General features: G+C 48.1%; 1 protein-coding gene across 1 annotated transcript; it reads right to left on the bottom strand.

Moving 5' to 3' along the window:
- Positions 1-4178: 4178 nt before the first annotated feature.
- LOC121668502 (ly6/PLAUR domain-containing protein 2-like) lies at positions 4179-10322 on the bottom strand. The gene is made up of 3 exons (XM_042036395.1): positions 10156-10322; positions 7170-7289; positions 4179-6134 (listed from the first exon to the last, which is right to left on the bottom strand). The coding sequence occupies exons 1-3, from the start codon at positions 10205-10207 to the stop codon at positions 5923-5925; spliced, it is 384 nt and encodes a 127-aa protein (XP_041892329.1). The 5' UTR covers positions 10208-10322; the 3' UTR covers positions 4179-5922.
- Positions 10323-20308: the final 9986 nt, after the last annotated feature.

Raw genomic sequence — 20308 nt, 5'->3', positions numbered from 1 at the left:
GCTCATGGTGAGCCTGTTCCCAGGAATCCCACTTTGGATTGATGTTCCTCACTGGGAGCACTGGCACATCCCTCTGCAAGAATCTCCTGTCCCTGCTGGCTCCCAGCCACCCTCTGGAATCCTGCCACTGCCCAGGGCACAGTTTCGACTGGCAGAATTCCACCCACCCCCGGGATTTCACAGAGGCAAAGCCTTGAGCCCCAGCCCATGTTTGTGCCTCATCTGGGGAACCCAGGGAGCAGCCAAGGAATGTGTGGAGCAGCAGCGCTCAAAGAAGGGGCAGAGCTTCCCCCAAGCATCCCAAGCTCCTCACTCTGCTCGTCTGGTGGGATTTTTGGAGGTGTCCTGTGCAAGGCCAGGAGCTGGATGTGATGATCCTTGTGGGTCCCTTCCAACTCAGGATATTCTGTGATTCCATAATTTTAAATCGAAAGGTACTGCAGGAGCAAATGCACTGACACTGGAGCTCCTTGGCATCACTCAACCTGCTTTTCAAGGAAATCTTTTAAATCTCCTTCCCTGACTATTGAGTGAAAGCAATTTCTATTTCAGGGATGTGAAGGGATGGATGTCCCAGTCCCAACAAGACAGGAATAACGCTACTGCTCCTGCATGAGGAGTCCAGGGCAAGGCTTGCATCAAAACAAGATTGGAACTGTGCCTCAGTACAGGGGTGTCACTGCTGGTGTGACTGAGGACACATCAAACTGTCCTTGGAATGGGCAGGAAAGACCTGAAGACATGGAAAACATATTCACCCCTTGTATTACACAGGCCTGGATTGCCAGGACACTGGGAATGGCTTCCCACTGACAGAGGGCAGGGGTAAATGGGATACTGGGGAGAAATTCTTGGCTGGGAAGGCGGGGAGGCCCTGGCACAGGTTGCCCACAGAAGTTGTGGCTGCCCCATCCTTGGAAGTGTTCAAGGGAGCGTTGGACAGGTCTTGGAGCAAACTGGGATAGTGGGAGGTGTCCCATGGCAGAGAGGTTGGAATTTGATGATTTTTACGGACTCATCCAACCCAAACCATTCCATGATTCCACTGAGAGACCTGCTGGCCAAAGGCAGCCTGTGGTATTTCTGTTCAGATTCTGGATCAGGTTTTTGGGATTCTGATCCATGGATTTCATATATTTTGGCTTTCAGTTCCCTGTAATATGTTGGATCTCATGGATTTCAGCAATTTGCCCAACCAGGGACCGGTGAAAAATTGTTTCCCCTCAAGGCACAGCGTCCTCACCGACATTTACTAAGGATATTCAGAAATTTAAAACTCTGTCCTAAAGATGTGTGGTTGGACCATGCCTGGAGCTACCAACGTGTGACAATTCCCATCTGTCCAATGGGGGCTGAGGGGGGAAAGGGGATCAGGACCCAGACCAGAAGGATTAAAGGAGAAGGATTAAAACACAGAAGGATTAAAGCACATCCTGTGCATTTTCAAACCTGATGGGAATGTGCAGAGTACGGTCCCAGGTCTGTGCCAGAGGTGGAGCCCACCCAGACCATCTACCCCAGCCTTTTTCAACACTCTGAGCATCTCTCTCCTATCCAAGTGACCCACAATGACTTTTCTAAATTAAGATCCCAACCACTATGCTGTGCTCGACTTTCTTCCCCCTCAACACATCTGCTGCTGACAACGAAAGGCTGTTTTCACCTCATTTTTAGGCTTTGTTTTCAGGCCTGGGGCTGTACAGAATAAAGAGGGAAAGAGGCTTCTGTGTTCCTCTGGAATTAGGGATGCAAGAGTCACGCAGGAGAAAAATGAAGATATCCAAGAGAGGATGTGCTGCCGTGTCAGAGGCAGATGCTCCAAGCCCTCCAAACCCTAATATGGAAAAATAGCTCTATTTTAAGACCGGAAAAAAGTGCACATGATAGGTTTGAGATGAGAAATAATTTGGGAGTGATATTGAAAATGATATCACTGCTGCTGCACTTCAGTGCTGCCAGGCGCATTCCATAATTAATAACTCCTTCAGATGGAGTGACTTTCCTTTGAGGGTGCGGAATTAAACATTTAAATCCCTCTCTGTAAATACAAGGCTGTGGCAGAGCTCTCCAGAAGCCTCGCAGCTACACTCTAATGTATATTTATATTCTAGATAAGTATTTTTAGTAAGAACTACAAGTCCTCTCTGTATTTGATGACATCAGAGCTCTGTTTTACATGCAATGTCCGGACTGCAAAAAATATCCCCTTCTTTTTCCTGCTCTTGGAATGTTGCAATAATTTCTGCCCTTGTCTCATCTCTCCTTCTTTCACGTTTAATGTGTGTTCCAAGAGGGCTGTGTGGGGTTTTTTTTCACTCTCTCACTCCCAAAGATGATAAAATATATAAAAATTTTAAAGAATGAAGCAGCCAAACAGCTCCTGGTGTTTCCCACCTCTGCAATCAGGGCATGCTGGGATAACAACCATCACTCATGGTCTGACCAGTGTCCTGCTGTGGAAAGCAACTGGAAATGATCCCTGCTGGAAAACCCAGTCCTTTAAATGTTAATCCTGCTGTTCCTGTGATGCTTCTGTGGGAATTCTGCCCAGGGCAAACCATGACTGAACCTGGCTCCTCCTTCAGTTCAAATCCAAGGTGAGTGTTGCGTGTCTCCAACGAGGAATTATTTTTTGGAATGCCCACCCCACCTCCGAGAGTCGTGGAGCCCACAAGGAAAGTCTACTCAAGGCAGACACAAATTCCTGATGGAGGTGGGACTCAACAGGGTATCCCAGCTGGAATATCCACACAGATAAGCCTCTGTTGTTCTTTACTCTCGAATTTCTGGGTGGACAAAAGCACTTCAGGTTTGTAACTGGAAGCAGGAGGTGCAGATCAGGAAAAAATTCCTCCCTGTGAAGGTGGGGAGGCCCTGGCAGAGGTTGCCCAGAGAATTTGTGGCTGCCCCATCCCTGGAAGTGTTCAAGGCCAGGCTGGATGGGGCTTGGAGCAACCTGGGATAGTGGAAAGTGTCCCTGCCTGTGGCAGGGGGTTGGAATTCGATGATCTTGAAGGTCCTTTCCAACCCAAACCATTCCAGGATTGTGCACATCTCTAGGGCTGCCCCACATTTGCAGGAGGGCTGGAAGACGATGGAAAATGCAGGTTTTTTTGGCCAGATGAAGCATAAGGCACCAAGGAATACCCTCAAATCCAGTGATAAAATCTCTGGATGTGCTGGGAAGCAGAAACCCTCAGACAGACAAGAAAAATCCTTCAGCAGAGCAACATCAGCGCTGGATTCCGCCTACTGCGAAGCCTCACCTGGCAGGGCCAAGAGGTTGCAGGTCTTTTTCCAGCCCTTTGGAGACACATTTTCCTCTGTTCTATTTTCTCCAGCCTATATTTAAACTTCTCCCTCCCTGTGTCCACTCGACCCAGTGACGCAAAAGTCCGGCCAGGCCTTTGAATCTCCTGCATTTCCTGGGGCAGTGGCACTCGCTGGGTTTAACTCCTACGGAGCAAAGGGAGGGATAAATAACAGCAATAACCAAAGAAACAGCAAATTCGATTGTTTTAAGTGCTCCCAGTGAGGCCTGTTCAGCCTTGTGGCTGCCGCAGTGTGAACAGGTGACTTGTAACGCAAAAAAGGCCATTTTGTACCGCTGTGTGAAGGGTTTGTCACCTCTCCTAATCAAGAAATGTATTAGAGGTGTTTTGAAGATAAAAATCTGCTTTTGATTCTGTTTTAGCTCCCATAGAAACTCGTGGCCACGTTGGCAGGTAAGTCCTGGGTGACAGGAGGCCGGGAGGGGCCGGGAGCTCACAGCCAGCTCTGGTGATACAAGGGCACAGTCCCCACTTGGAGCATCTTTGCAGCACAGAATTGTCACTCCCAGCCTCCTGTTGGCCGCAATGCTGAGCTCAGGCCCTTTCTCTTTTGCTCCTTGAAATCCCCCAGTTCTCCCAGTGCATATCCCAAAAGAGCCTCCTGTCACACTGGACTGTATTTTACCCTTCTCTGCCTCCTTTTCCTGCAGGGATAGCCTTAAATATGGCTCTTTCAAGGAGGATTCTTCCACTTCTTTGCTTGTCCTTGTGTGTAGTTTTCCCCCTGTCTGGCACAGGACAGTTTGGGAGCTGAAAAACCAGACAGAAACCCCCTCCCTGCACCTTGTGCTGCCCCACACTCCTTTCCCATGGGAATATCAAGCACAAAAGAAAGATGCTGCAGGCTGAAAACCAGAGAATCCAACTTTATTTATGAAATTCTCACCCAGAAGGGAACCCTCACCCTCCCAGTCCCTCTATATCCAGACCCTGCCCCATGCACACGTGGAAAGCAGAGCCCAGGATGCTGCAGAAAACATGGAAAGGCCACTGGAGATAGAGCTGGAAGCCAGGATAAAAAAAGGAATGAGCTCTGAGGATGGCAGGGATGGAGTTTTGCTTCTGGCCTGACACATCCGACTGGTTTTTGGAGCAGGGAAAAACAGAACAGACGAGTGGGAAGCAGGGGCTGGAGCTCAGTGTCTGCAAGGGTGGGTGGAATACCGGGATTGGAGTAACTTCCAATTATTATCCTCTCCATGGCATTTTTGCCCTGTAGATCTCAGCATTGCCAGGGGGTCTCAGGGAAGTTGTCAGTGTTTTAGTGGAGTTCTGAGGGTTTCACCTCCAGGAAAAAGGGCTCATCATCCTCCTGAGCTCACAGGGACCTCTGCCAAGGAATGCAAAATTGCCAAGCATTTTCTTCTAAATGGTACTGAGACAGACCTTGAGAAACAATTCCCTCAGTGCAAGGAGGAAAAAGAGCCCCCCTGATTTTGTTTCTTAGGGAAACAGAGTGGAAAAAGGAAAAAAAAAAAAGGAGGAAAAATAGACTGCTACAGAGGAGGTTGCAGGGGTGCCATGAAGACACAAGGATGGTGCATGGGGTGTAAGCATGCTCCATTCTGCTTTTGCTTCCTGATCCTCTGGATGGTCCCTGGCAATAGGAACAGAGGGAATGGCAAATTCCCTGGATCTCTGTGAGCTGGGCGCACCTGGCTCATCCATATCTGCTTCCACTCCAGATGCTTTTACATTAGAATCATTCCTACAGCTACTCCAAGCAAATCCCAGCTGGGATCCCAGCACTTTTAACAGATTTTTTCCAGAGCTGAGGGTCTGGGATAACCATTACTTTTCCTATCCTGCAGTTTTTGCTCAGGAGGGATGGCAGAGCAACAGAAGAATTTGCTTGGAATAGTCTTTAAAATACCTGAAAAGGGAAATCTGGGAGCTCCGACTCCAACCTGAGCTCAGGCAGAGGCTGAGGGTGGGGTAGTATTTGTCTGGCCAAATTTGGATATTTGGGTTTGCAGGTCTGACCTACCCTGGCATGTCAGTCCAGGGAGTGTTCTGAGCTTTCCAGAAATCCATCCCATTCCCACAGGGAAGTTGAGCCCTTCTGAACTCATTTCTTAGCTTATCCTTGGAATCAAGTGCCAGCTATCTGCAGTTGCTACCCACACCCTGATGGGCAGGAAGTAACTGGGCCCAGATCCATCTGCTCCTCTCGCTCAGGACGTGACACAGGTTGCCCAGAGAAGCTGAAGCTGTGGCTGCCCCCCGTGGAATTGTTCCAGGCTGGGTTGGAGGGGCTTGGAGCAACCTGGGATAGTGGAAGGTGTCCCTGCCCATGGCAGGGGGTTGGAACTGGATGATCCTGAAGGTTCCTTCCAACCCAACCCATTCTCTGTGGGTCCTGAGGACCAGAAGCAGCTGAAGGTGAGGAACATCTGCTTTAACAGCTGGAAACTGGAGATTTGAGGGGTTTAAGTCCAGGTGTCCAAACTCTTTGCTTGAATCCAGCGTTGGAGATGGGGTGAAGCCACATGTCAGCGAAGAAGGACATTCCCAAAGCATCTAAGAGTCCATGAGGCAGCTTGGCAGGGAGAGTGGTGGGCTTCTGCCTGGAGCTGGGAGACTTGTGACCTCACAGGGAGCCCTGGAGGACTGCTCCGGCCACCATGGCCACCAGGCTCAGCGCTGCCGAGCTGCTCCTCAGCCCACTGCTGCTCCTGGCGTCATCCGTGCACAGGTCAGTGAAGCAGCAGGTCTTGGGCCTCGTTGCCCCTATCCCGTCGTAGGAGAGGCATTCCTCCTCACAGTCCCTGGTCACGGTAATGTTGCCAAAAAAGGGATAACCTGGGAGAGGCGGATTGGAGAGGGGAAGAAATGGCAAAAGGAAATGGGATTGAGAAACACTGACAGAGGAGGTGTTGGACATCTCTAATCCGTGGGGGCCTCTAGTCCAGCCTATTTTTTGTGGGAACAGGTCTGCCAGTTCTCACTGCTGACTCTCGCTCACCCTCCTGCTCCTTCCAAAATCATTCCAGCATGGACAAGGAACACAAGTCCCTGTAGATGTTTGCACCATCTATAAATTCAGGGTCCATAAAGGTATTGGGGTAGGAAAGACAACACAGAGGGAGTAAGTGCAGTGGGTCCTGATACTTCACTATGAGGCTCCAAATCCGTTGGATTTCTCTCCTTCCCTCTTTAAACTGGGATAATTTCACCTGGATTTTTATAGACACGCTAAAGGATAATCCAAGCTGGGACTGGGATGGGGAGAGGGAAGCGTGGCCAGGAGGTTGAGGGAGGTGATTCTCCCCCTCTACTCTGCTCAGGTGAGATCCCACTTGCAGAGCTGCCTCCAGCTCTGAGGTCCTGAGTGGAAGAAAGTCATGGACCTGTTGGAACAGGTCCAGAGAAGGCCATGGAGATGCTCCAAGGGCTAGAGCCTCTCTGCTCTGGAGCCAGGCTGGGAGAGCTGGGAATGTCCAGCCTGGAGAAGGGAAGGCTCCAAGGAGACCTCAGAGCCCCTTCCAGTGCCTAAAGGGGCTCCAGGAGAGCTGGAGAGGGACTGGGGACAAGGGATGGAGGGACAGGACACAGGGAATGGTTTTAACTGGAATAGGGTAAAGTTAGGTGGGATATTGGGGAGGAATTCTTGGCTGGGAGGGTGGGGAGGCCCTGGCAGTTTGCCCAGAGAAGCTGTGGCTGCCCCTGGATCCCTGGAAGTGTCCAAGGCCAGGCTGGATGGGGTTTGGAGCAACCTGGGATAGTGGAATGTGGGAGTTTGGAATTCAATGATCTTGAAGGTCCCTTCCAACCCAACCCATCATGGAATTCTTGGATTTCTCCCTGGGATCCCTCAGGGAGGGCGTTGGGACTCACCTGTCTCCACGGAGTGCAGCGTCGTGGTGCACACGGTGGCTTTTGGGGGACACACAGTGGCTTTCATGCACCGGGAAATGTCTGTGGGCTCCTTGCACGTGTAACATCGCAGGGACTGGGCTGCAGAGGGGACAGGAGGGCTCTGAGGTGACAAAATAGGGAAAACAGACCCAAATCTGCAGCTTCCTGACTGAAATGCAGCAGTGTCCAAAATTAGGCACATCCAGAGGCACTGGCAAAGCTTGGATATGCCAGAGGGGAAAGACCAAATCCCAGCACTGGAGGACAAGGGTGGTGTTACAGCAGCTGGGCCTGAACACGACTTTGGAGGCTCAGCAGCCCAGAAAAGAGCAGGGATTTAGAGGGATCTGTTCCTTGAGGAGTTTTGGTAGGTCTGAGCATCCTCTGTAAGAATTCAGCCTGGAGAAGAGGAGGCTGTGGGGAGACTTTTTGGGATCTACAACTTCCTTCTGAGGGGAAGTGGAGGGGCAGCACCAATCTCTCTGTGACCAGTGACGGGATCCAAGGGAATGGCCTGAAACTGTGTCAGGCCAGGTTGAGACTGGATATCAGGAAAAGGTTCTTCGCCCAGAGGGTGGTCAGGCACTGGAATGAGCTTGGCATCAAGAGTTCAGGACAATGCTCTCAGGCACAGGGTGGGATTGTTGGGATGGCCTGTGTGGGGCCAGGAGTTGGACTTTGATGATCCTTGTGGGTCCCTTCCAAATCAGGATATTCCATGATTGTAAAAACCAGCTCCTTCTGCTGACAGCAACATTCCCAAGCCATGACAGTGGCAGTTCCCCCATCCCTTCCCTCACAGCAACAGCTCCCTCCTGTTTGTTTGAGGGAAATTCTGCAGGAATCAGTAACTGAGAGCAGGATTTCAATTTCAGAGCTGTACCAGAGATCCTGAGGGCTGAGTGTGGCCTCACAACCACTCTCATGAGGGGCTACTGCTGCTTTTTAAAGAGGTGCTGTACAGACCCTCGCTGGCTCCCACCTGAGGGAGGGACATCTCTAAATATGCAAATCTTGGTCACAGCAGCTCTCAAAAATCTCAGTGTGAGCCTTGTCCATCCACAGCCAGCAGATACTGAGAGTGTGGATTTTCCAAATTCCTGCTGGTGTGGCTTGGTGACAAAATCCAGCCCGGTTTGAGATTTTCTAGCCTACCCTCCTGCCAGCTGCTGAAAAGCATCCTGAAAGCGTCCAGTGCCATCTATTGGTAAAAATTCACACCGATGCTGTGTTTTTGTTCCCGTTCTGCTGTCGCAGAGGAACCTCTGGGGCTTTGTGATAAGGATAAATATTTTTGAAGGCATTTGTTTGAACACCTGACTTCAGAAGGAATTTTTAAGGCATCTACTCCTCGTAGCAGCTCCCTTGGAAAATTCAGCTGTGGGGTAGAGCCTACAGGGCGCAAAACTTTTCTTTGTCTCTTTGCAGAAGTAAAAAGGATTTCTTCCTGGGAATATTTCAATGTTCTTGTGGCCATACTCCCTGTAAACAGGGTAGTGGAGCCATCCCTGTTTATCCCAGCTCAGGACCTCACTAGATCCCTTCCCAATGATCCACGAGAGGCTGTTTACATTTTAACAGAGGTAACACATTATCAACAATCATTTGGATGTCTGTGGGTGTGTAGGATGGGTGGATGGATGGAGCAGTTCTGGCTTAAGGCACTTGAGAAACTGCTCTGAAACCCTTGGGGTGAGGTGGTTTCCATTTCCAAACCTCAGAATTTTCATGGATGAGCAGGGAAGTGCATTGGGGGAATTAATCCCAGTTAAAAGCAGGTTTAAGGAAGGAAAACCTCAACCCCCTCATCTTCCACTGACTCTGGGTGGGGCATTTAGAGGACACGGGTTTTGTGGGAAGGTTGCATGGAAGAGGAAAGCCCAAATCTGTAAGAACCAGGACAGAAGAACCGAACAGGGACAGCTCTGTGTCCTGATCTGAGCCAATAATTCCCTGTTCCTCACTGTCCAACAGGACCTTCCATCTCTTCATATCCAACCTCGGGAGTATAAATGGTCACAGACACATCCCTCAGCTGCAAGAGGGGTGCCTAGACCAGCTGCTTCCCTCTGGATCACCCCAAAAATTTTACTTCTGCCTGATTTCAGCTATAAAGCAAAAAAATAAAATTCTTTGACACCTTGGGTGGTTTCTCAGAAATTCCATTAAATCCAAGACAAAGCTCCAGATGGAGATAAGTTTGATCCCTGCCCAGGCTGCCTTTTCTTTGAGGTCTTTCAGGGTCCCATGGAAGCAGCCTGAGGAGCTCTGGGGCCCATGGGCTGTAGGTTAAACCCCTCTGGGTTGGTGTCACCCCTGGAATGGCTGTTCCAGGCAGGGGTGTAGCTGAAGTTGGTCACATCCAGATGCAGGAAGGACACAGCAATGACCAAACCCTGCTGTCAGCTTGCCCAAGATCCAGACCCATCACAGACCCAGGGGAATTTCCCATTCCCACCTATCTCCTGAAATAAGGGAAAATCCTGGAGCTGGGGGTTTAATAAACCTTTCCAATGTCCTTGAAGTTATTTCTCATACCCTCACCCTTATCTACATTAAAGTTTCACCTTCTGGCTTTCAGCACTTCCAGTAGCCAGCTGGGAGGTTTTAGGGATGGCAGGAGCTCGGGATGAGCATATGCCATCCCATTTCTGAAGGGAGAGGGTGGCAGCTTAGGTAGAGGCTGGCGCTTCAGGCTCTTTCCCAGGCTGGTCCTGCCCTGTGGTTGTCCCCTCCACCCCTGGGTATGGGTGACAGGTATCTGAAGGATGAGCGTCGCTCCCAGCCAGGCATCACAGCTCTTCCCACCAGGAATGCATCTCCCCTTTCCCACTTCACCCTTTGACCTTCTTCAATACAAAAGGCATCATTGCCCCTACCTGGGGGTTAGCAGGTCTTTCCCCTCCCTCCCCTCCCGGGAATTTCCCAGGGGGTCCCTGGAGTGTTGGGAATGAGGAGCTCTTACCCAACTCCACGAATGCCAGGCCCAGCAGGAATCCAACCAGGAGCTTCTTCATGCTGACAGCAGATCCAGGCAGCCAGGACAGATCCAAGAAGCTGCTCCCAAGGAGCTTTATATGTTTTCCCACCCTCCACCACCTGTTGTTGATCCTGTGGGCGGATTCCCTCGGGGTGATCAGGGGAGAGCCCAGCTCCAGTCTGGATTGGGATTTGCAGAGGAACAAGTTCCCTGATGAGGTGACATCACCGCAATGAGCAGACTCCTGCCATACCTCGGCTCTTCCCCAGGTTTATGTCCCGGGGCTGGTCCCATGGAAAAGGAAAAACACGGCTGGCACTGCAAGGTGTGGCCCCGTGCCAGGGCTTGGATGGGGAATGTGACCAAGGTGTGTTTGCTCCTTCCAGCCTGGCTCCATGAGCCCAGAGCTGGCTTGTGTCACACTGGTTGCACTGGCCAACCACGGTCAAGGGGCAAGTGACAGCAGGCTGGGCTTCCACGTGCTTTGGAAAAATGATTCCATGGGCTGGCATGACTGAGGTTGCCCAAAGATGTTTGTTTTCCCAAATCCAGTTCAAAATCAAGCCTGATTTCTGGATCCCTTGGTTATTAATTGAGCTGCTGGGCGTGGGAGTCACTTGGAGGCCAGTGGGATATGGTGCTTCCAAGTCTGGAATTGGGATAAGTCATGTGGTTTCAGGTCCTGGGTCATGCTGGCAAAGCTTTCCTTTGGAAAGCTGTCAATTATTCACCAAATTCTATCCTGAAGCTGGGAAATAAACCCAACATGGAGCAATTTTCCCACTCTGGCACCTTCCTGATAGCAAATTTCACTTCATCCACATCAAGGCAACCCTTTGAAACATCATAATTTATTTTGCATCTTATCCCATATTTGGGGAGCCAGCTTCAAATGCTTGGAGCTGGGGAGAAATGATTTACTTCCCCCTTGGGACTGAGCCACTGGTATTTTATATTTCACAGGAAAAACTGACAGACTTTTTGTTGAGTTTGTTGTGATCCAAATTGGAAAACCCCAGCGTTGTGCAATTTCCCATAAAACAGCTGAATAAGCCAAAGAGGCGAAGTTTGTGAATCACTGGAGCACTTGGAGATTTTAGAGATGGAGATGAGGTGAGTTGAAGGTGTTTTGATGAGGTGAGCTGAAGGTGTTTTAATGAGGTACTTTGCCTGTCACAGACTTGTTATGACAACACACGTGAGAATTGCTGCCATTCCCAGCAGCCTCTCCTTCTTCCCAGTTGGAGGATGGTTCCCAGTAACCTGAGAAACGTTGCTAATGAAAATTTCCACAGCCACGGATGACACAAAGCTGACAGAGCTGTGGGAAAGGGAGAGAAAGACCTACACCCTAATCCTCCTCTACAAGTGTGAAAATTATCCTTTATTTTATCTTCCTGTGCTGTCAGAGACCAGGCACATAAAAAAACCTGAATCAAACATAACTTTCTGGGCACACAGGAAAAAAATCCACTCGGTGAAAGCCACCAGACCTGGTTACATCCAGATCCTTGCTCGGAACTGGGCAGCTCAAGGCACATTTGAGCAATATCCTAATTAACAGCCGTGAAACTGGAAAAGATCCAGCGCTTTCAGCATTCCGGGTGGTTGTGCCTCAATGGGAAAGCACAATGGGGTTGGCACAGTAAAACTGCTTGGTGGGTTGTGGAGTGGAAATGTGCATGGAGACATCCTCTCCTACCTGAAAATCATTCCATATGGAGGGTTTTTTTGGGATAAATCAGTGTGGTTGAAGGAATAGGGATATAAATACTTAACCTCTGTCTTAAAGGCTTGGAAAGGTTGGAGATCTTTCCATAAATCAGAACACTGGGAAAACACCAGGGCAGAGGGGTTGAGTGTGCAGCAGTGCCAGACTTCAGGGAAAGAGAATTTGGGTGTGTTCCAGTAAAACTGTGGAGGAAAGGAAAGACCTTTAAGGTCTGTTACCTTTAAGGTATTCCTTGATTAAAGATAATCAGGAGCCTATGGAGAGATGGAATCCTGGAAACAAACCCAAAACCCAACACAAACAACCATGAGTGGTGTCCAAATGTGTGTTGAGGTGGGAGGGAGGTTGATTTTGGAAGTGGCAACACCCTCCTGGCTTCCCAGGTGGAATTCCACTGCCACTGTCAAGAAAAAAATGGGATCTTGATGGAAAAAACCCAATAGACAGCAATTAATGGGGAGACTGAGACAACAGGATTCACTCCAAAAGATGGCACTGGAAAACACTGGCCCCTTTTAGATCAGCAGAGTTAAGACAAGCCTGATTTAAATGAGACTGGAAGTTGAAGTTGGATCTTAAATGCTAGAAAAATTGGGATTATTTCTGTAAGCAAATGCAGAGAAGAAACCTGACCTGCTTAAAGCCTGATAAATGTGTGAAAACTGTGGTTTGACAGAGCAGTTAGGTAAGGCTTAGACAGCTTTCATGACTCAGGAGGCCCTAAAAATTCCCTTCTGACTCTGTCAGGGGTGGAATAAGCCCTGGGAAAGGTTGTGAGCTCTGACTGACAGGAGCCAGAAGGGACTTCGGTTGAAATGTCACTTCAGGTCTGGAGAGCTGAGAATATCAACGAGGTGTGGTGTGTAGGGAGAAAGGTTTGTGTGCCAAAAGCCTTCAGAAATTCTCAGTGGGATCAATCCAAACCCTCTCCCAGCCTGTCTCTGGGAGACTGTTCTAATTTATAAGGTGATATAGGGAGATATAATCCCTCTCTGCTTATCACAAATACCAGACAAGGCAGATGACAGAAATTCGGTGTTTACAGGCAAGAAGGTGACGTGCTTCACCTGCTCTAACTTCCCTTACAGTTAATTCTTTTTTGAATGATAAAACCCCAATTTTTTATGAGGTGTTCTGCAGGGAGTGAACACCAAGCTTTGCTAAGCTGTTCCAGTTGTTGGTTATCAGCCACATGTGAAATTAGTCCTGTGTAAAATATTTCTGCTCTGATTTATGGGGTCCCTACAGCCAGTGGCTCCCCTTACACCCCTCTACTAAATTTAATTTCTCACTGTTGCAATTTTCCTCTTCTCCATAGAAATGTATTTTGTCTGGGATATCCCTTGGACAGATTTTGGTGGGCTCTTTGGCTCCTTCTCTGGAAAACTGGTTCTCCAAGGCTTTAATCCTTCTGATGGTCCTGCTCTGAACTCCCTCTGTTTCACCACCTGCTCTCCTACATTGTCCAGTTCAGAAATGGACATTTTCTTAGGCCATTCCATAGAATTGCAGAATGGTTTTGGTTGAAAGGGACCTTCAAGATCATCCAATTTCAATCCCCTGCCATGGGCAGGGACACCTTCCACTAACCCAGGTTGATCCAAGCTCCATCCAACCTGGCCTTGGACACTTCCAGGGATGGGGCACCCACAGCTTGTCTGAGCAACCCATGCCAGGGCCTCACTACCCTCCCAGGGAAGAATTTTTTCCCAATATCCCATAAAACCCCATCTCTTTCAGTTTGAAGCCATTCCCCCTTGTCCTGACACTCCATTCCCTTGTCCAAAATCCCTCTCCAGCTCTCTTGGAGCCCCACTTCAGCTACTGAGAGCTCACAATAAGGTCACCCCAGAGCCTTCTCCTCTGCAGTCCCAGGAATAAACAGAACGGATCCATCTGCTGTGATACAAAACCAACCAAGCCTATTTGACACCATGGTCATGTCGTGATAACCACGGCATCAATCTACCTGACATCAATGTCTTTCCTGGGAGCTGATTTGCAGGATGGAGTTTATTTTCCAGGTATCAGATTTCCAAGTATGCTGGTGACAACTGGTTTGCAGGAAAATACAGATACTGTTGATCATTACACTGAGTCACCTTGAATTCAGCTCCTGTGATTCCAGGGGGGTAGAACTTTTGCCAGGGGACTTTTTGGATGGCTCCACCATCTTCATGTGTGACTCAGTAGCAGGGAACCTCTCTGCCTGTGCCCGTGGCTGCAGCGATGTTTGATGATCCAATGGAAGTTCCACCTCTCATAGGTGTGTGTCGACAACAAGACTTTGGGCTTGTTGGGGTGGAGTTGGTCTCCACCCTCCTGATGAAATTCTGCCACTGAGCAGGAAGAAATCAGGTTTCGTTGGGCTGGAGAGGGGTGAAAGTGTGAGCACCCTCCTCCGAGGAGCTCTTTAGGTCTGTCTTCCAGGGGCCGTTTGATATTAAATGTTTCTCCTCCATGGGGAGTATAAAAAAAAAAAAAATCCAGATTCACAGCTCTGATTCAATCTCTAAAGAGCTCTTACCCCTTTTTTTCTGTGTCTGAGCTTCATTTTGCTGCTTTGCACCCCCTGTCTGAAGATATGAGGTGAGAAGTTGAACCTCTCCAAGCAGAGAAGGGAACTGTACTCGCATCTCCCAAATTCTGGCTCAAGCTCACTAATCCCAAGGCTAAAAGGCAGGTGCTCCTAAGGATGGGAGGAAACCTTCCAGACTTGCTGGATTTTTACAAAAAGACATGAGTTGTGTTCAGTGCTCTGAGAGAAAAGCAGGGAGTCCAGGGATGTGATTATCTGGAGGTTGGAATCATTGAATCATGGAATGGTTTGGATTGGAGGAGCCCCTAAATCTCATCTCATCCAATCTCCCAGCCATGGGCAAGGACACCTTCCACTAGACCAGGTTGCTCAGGTTCCTCCTCTTGCAGTTGCAGGATTGAGGACAATTCCTTCAGGCATCACCTATCTAGCTGTGTTTGGTCCACCCCGGGAATGTAGGTCCCTCAAACATTTTCTGAAAACATCAAGAATGTCGAAGATGTGATTCTGGGTTGGACCCCAGAGGGATGAATATCCACAATTCAGGCATTTCAGGCTTCCTTTAAGATTTATCAGTCCTACCATGGACTTGAGAGCTGCCTAGGAAGTGTAACGGGCTGTGTTATGGCCTTAACCCCCTGGATCTGTTCCAGGGAATGTCCAGGCACATGCTGAGGCATAGCAAGGACCAAGGATGTTTCCAGAAAGGTTGCTCTGGTTGGAAGGATGAGAAATTCAGGTGCAAGCTGTGACAGCTGTGATCAGGATCAGAGAATGGATCCTGCTCCCTTTTGAAGACCAGCATGGACACAACCTGGATGTGTGCTCCAATGAAAACCTCTTGTGTCCATCATTCCGGTGTGATTCCCTTTTCCATCCCAGTGATAGCTGCTGCCAGCCCTACATGAAAGCCCATGTGACCCATAAATCCACGCTCCATCATGTAGGGTACCTGTGGCCATGTGATTTTTCCATCTGAAATTTGGATGATTTAGAATAATGGGATTGTTAAAAGTTGGAAAAGACCTCTGAGATCACCAAGTCCAACCACCACTATGTTCACCATTAAACCATGTCCTCAAGTGCCAGACCCATGTGGTTTTTTGAACACTTCCAGGGATGGTGACTCCACCACTTCCCTTTTCCAATGCTTAAACACTAAAAAAGCCAAGGCTGAAGGATGCTGGGAATATTCCTGGGGGCTGCTGTTGGCTGGGAGTGTCCAGTGTCTTTCTCCACACTTTAATCGCTTATCTCTTATCAACATTTTGCAGTACAAGGACAACATGCAGAGACTGGCTGGTTACAGAGATACTTCCTTCCCTTTATCAGGAAGATTTTCCCTCTTTATCAACTTTGGTTGTGCAGAGAAAGGAAACAGAATCTTCCCTGTGAACTTGTCACTTGTCAAACCCAGGGACTGTCACCGAGTCTGTGACTGAGGAGTGCCTGGCATCACTTTGTCAACCTTCAGCATCATTAGCAGTGCCTTTGACTGACACGTTGGCAGCAAAGTCTGTCACCAGATACAGATCTGGATGAGCCAATCTAAGTAAGTAACCCCTGCTAAGTAGTAAAAATAGCCCGTGGTGGATGTTGCCATGGGGATCCAGTGCAGTAATAGGAATAGCACGACAAGGAAGCAATTCCCATCATCAGGGTCTGTACGGTCAAGGCATAAAGTTGTAGGAGCACCAATTAGCAGAAGATGCAGCAGAAATAACCTTTGAAATTTTGCAGTCACAAACAGATTGAAGCAGGACAAAAAATCCAGAGTGGGAATCATCTGACTTCAGTTCAGCCTTTCTTCTCTACCATAGGTGGCTCCTGGTAACTCACTGGAGCTGTTTCTTTTTCCAGTCAGGCAGACAGATCCAAATTTCATCAGACAAAAGCCTCATCAAAAAGTGGATGGCACTGGGGATTACCTGCTTCCCTTCACTGGCTTTAAAAGGAATCTTGCAAGGGTGGAGATGAGGTCACCTGGAGGCCTCTTCATAGTAAATGTGTGTTTTGTCATGGAATCATAGAGTGGCTTGTGTTGGAAGGAGCCTTAAAAACCATCTTGTTCCAACTCGCTGCCATGGGCAGGGACACCTTCTACTATCCCAGGTTGCTCCAAGCCCCATCCAGACTGGCCTGGAACACTTCCAAGGATGAGGCAGCCACAGCTTCTCTGGGTAGCCTGTGTGGCTGAGCATCAACCACCCTCAGAAAGAAGAGTTTCTTCCAATATCTGATCTAAACCTGCCCTCTGTCATTTTAAAGCCATTTGCCCTTGTCCTGTCCCTCCATCCCTTGTCCCAAGTCCCTCTCCAGCTCTCCTGGAGCCCCTTTAGACACTGGAAGGGGCTCTGAGCTCTCCCTGGATCCTTCCCTTCTCCAGGCTGGACATTCCCAGCTCTCTCAGCCTGGCTCCAGAGCAGAGGGGCTCCAGCCTTTGGAACATCTCTGTGGCCTCCTCTGGACTTGCTCCAGCAGCTCCACATTCTTCTGCTGTTGGACCCCAGAGCTGGATGTGGTGCTCCAAGCAGGATCTCAGCAGAGTGGAGCAGGGGGGCAGAATCTCCCCCTCACCTGCAGCTCACATCGTGGGGACACAGCTTAGGACACAGAGGGTCTGTGGGCTGCCGTTCCTTGACAGAACAACTCTCAGGCACACACTGGGGTTCTTGGAGTGTCCTGTTCAGGGCCAGGAGCTGGACTCAATGATCCTTGTGGGTCCCTTCCAACTCTGGACTTTCCTTGAATTTTGCCAATCCTTCCCAGCAGGACCAAGCTCCTTCCTCATCCATCCACGTGTCCAACTTCAATGACCACATCCAATGCTCTTTCCATTTGTTGTCCTACTTCTGGGTATCCTACATAATTCCAGAGCAGTTTGACTCTTCCAATTAATTTTGACTCCAGCTCCTTTTAGCCTCCTACACCACAGACCAATCGTGTCTTTCCGTCCTCCCCCATCTCTCCCCTCCCTGCTGAGATGGTTTTGGGGTGGTGTAGATACAAAAATGTTGCTAGCAAGGATTTTCTTGCTATTTTCTAAGCCTGTGAGAGACTTTTCTCTCTCACAGAAGAGGTAGCAGAGCTATGTAAACAACCAAACACCTGCAGCCTTGAAAAGTCTTTTTTGTAGTGCAGTAGGAAAATATTTTGACAGTGGATGTTTTAGGATTTTGGCCAACCACCCCAAGGGGTGGCTGATCCTTTGTCCAATTAGACTATGAAGAAAAAAGTCTATAAAAGAGTTTGTAAAATAATTAAATAGATCAATCTTGCTGCACAGTTCCTGCCTGCTGGATTTTCTCTCCTCCTCCCTACGGCTGTGGGACACGGTGATACACCCTAAGGTTGCAGTAATAAGGTGGCACACCCAGATTTCTGGGACCAGGAGTCTAACACACTTGGAACAGTATTGTCCCCTCATCCAGCTGAATTTTGGGATGATTCAGTTTCAGCTAAACAGATAAATGTTGATATATGGTTGATATATAGATAAATATGTTGTTATCCAGGCCTATTTGTTGATGTCCAGAAAAAGGAGGAGTGCACTGGGAGTTCAAGGACATGGATGCAAAGTATAAAGCTTGTGGTTCACTGAAATCAAGGATTCAGAAACCTCTTTGCTTTTTTTCCATAAAAAAAGAGGAAAAGTGGCAAAAAAAATTCTAGACAGAGTAACCGTGGCCTGAAATGTGTGAATAATTTCAAATTATTCCAGGAATGAGAGGGAAGTCTAAAAGAATGGTGGAAAAACGAAGCAGCAGACAAAACAATGTGAGGGAGGTTAAGAAATATATAAAGTAAAAATTTGCAATAGTCAAAATTACTTAGATCTTGAGAAAGACATTGAATGCTATTTATTCATTTATTTAAAATGAATTATTTAAAGTTATTTAAATATTATGTAAAATTATTTAGCCTTTAAGTTGAGAGGCAAAATAAAGTAGTGATAGATGAAAACTGAATATTAAATTAACCACTTGTTTATTCAATATATAAAATGCTTTTGATTTTGGGGGTAAAGACAGCATGGAAAAAGGTGTCCAGAAAAAGAAACAACCACAACTGAGGTGGAACAAAAAAATTCAGTGTATTCAAGCTGGGACAAAGCAGGACAGCATGTTTTCCATCCCAGAACTCTTGGAGAACTGAGATACAGAGCAACAGGTCCAGGTCCACTCCCAAACAGTGTTCATAAATTGGTCAAGGCAGAATCATGAGGTCAGAATTTAGCACCTAAATTAAAAAGAGGAGGGGTAACAGCCACTGTCTGACCTTGATAGACTGCCAAGATTAAAAACAGGGTTTGAAGGAATGAAAATAATAAAAAAACAGGAAAAGACTTAAAATCCAATGTTATCTGTGTTGTTTTAATGTTAGTAAAGTCAGATTTTCACAAGTTTGGCAAAGAAATAACACAGGATAATGTAGGAATATTTATTAAGATGGCACAGATGGAAATTAAGTTGGATTAAGATGAGTGAGAATTTTTTAAAGGCTTGGAGTGGAGGAGCTGGAAATATTTAAAGTGTTGGGAGTGGGATATGAGCCTGGGGAAAATCATCAGTGCCATTCCTCACTTTTGGAGTGCTCTTGCTTAATATTTTCTGTTAAGACCTTGAAAGATGCCAAATAGGATGGAATTTACCGGTAGCACAAATTCAGGGAGCCCCAGCAATTCCGGGAAGGATCAGGATATCATTAACAACCAGGTGGCTTGGATGCAAGTCATGGATTAAATAGGATCATCCACCGTAATAAGTCAGTTATACGGTAAAGGAGGAGGTCACCTGGAAATGATGGGGAGATGAAAGACGCGGGAATTCTTGGATGATCCTGGGTGGAATCTCTGCCAGGCGCCTGATGGAGCGTAGAAAAGGTGTTGTGGTTGGGGCTGTGTCAGTAGGGACAGTGCAGGGATGTTGTGCAAGGCACCAACAAGGCCACACTCGCAACACTGGGTGCATTTCCCCACCTTTGCCTGAGGGACCTGAATTCCCCTCCAAAGGATCACAGGAAGATGAGAATGGATGGAATATGAAGCTAAAAGGGAAGATTTAATGAAGAGGGAGGGCGGCTTTTCACACAGGCAGGTGGTGATAGGACAAAAGGGAAATGGTTTTAAACTAAAAGAGGATTTACATTAGAATTTGGGAAGAAATTCTTCTCTGTGGGAGAGATGAAACACTGGAATAGGTTGCCCAGAGAAGTTGCGGCTCTCCCATCCTTGGAAGTGTTCCAGGCTGGGTTGGACGGGGCTTGAAGCAACCTGGGATAGTGGAAGGTGTCCCTGCCCATGGCAGGGGATTGGAACTAAATCTCTAAGGTCCCTTCCAGTCCAAACCTTTCCATGATTCTAAAAGAGATGGGATTTCTTAGCGGAAGGAGAAAGGATTCCCAAATATGGACACGCTCAACAGCAGGGAAGAACAGGCTGAGATAAGAAAAAGGGTGGCAACTAGAGAAAAACAGTCCTTCAATTCTCCATATAAATGTTCCAGGTTTAGTGCCAGGCTGGGAGCTCTCAAGGGTGGAGAACTAATCCATGTCCACGACTGGGAAATTGGGATGGAGACACTGAAGTAAAGGCTGGTTTGAAGTGAATATAAGCAGTGTTTTTGCCAGACACTTGAGTGGAAAGGCTTTATGACCTTCCCAGCAGTAACATTCCAGGAAAACCTTTAATCCCCTCAGCCTCCAGTGCCCATCTATCCATCCTGGATAGCTGTCCTGTCATCCAAGGATGTTGGGTAAGGCCTCATTTGGGATGCCAGGATTGCAAGTACCCCCAACAGCTGAAAATAAGAGTTTATGGACAGTGCTCAGCTCTGGGAACAGATGAATCCAGCTCTTCCACACTCCAC

The sequence above is a fragment of the Corvus kubaryi genome, unplaced genomic scaffold (assembly GCF_017639235.1).
Source record: "Corvus kubaryi isolate FWS band 111438036 unplaced genomic scaffold, C.kubaryi_AGA036_p1.0 37385, whole genome shotgun sequence".
NCBI classification, from domain to species: Eukaryota; Metazoa; Chordata; class Aves; order Passeriformes; family Corvidae; genus Corvus; species Corvus kubaryi.
The sequence above is the reverse complement of the archived record's forward strand: the minus strand, read 5'-3'. Positions and strand labels throughout refer to the sequence as shown.

Bases quoted from the DNA above. Each gene is read 5' to 3' on its own strand.
- LOC121668502 (XM_042036395.1), bottom strand. From the start codon at position 10,207: ATGAAGAAGCTCCTGGTTGGATTCCTGCTGGGCCTGGCATTCGTGGAG. The intron at 7,290-10,155 runs GTAAGAGCTCCT...TCCCCTCTGCAG, and splicing joins CCTGGCATTCGTGGAGTTGG to CCCAGTCCCTGCGATGTTAC. The intron at 6,135-7,169 runs GTGAGTCCCAAC...CGCCTCTCCCAG, and splicing joins GCTGCACTCCGTGGAGACAG to GTTATCCCTTTTTTGGCAAC.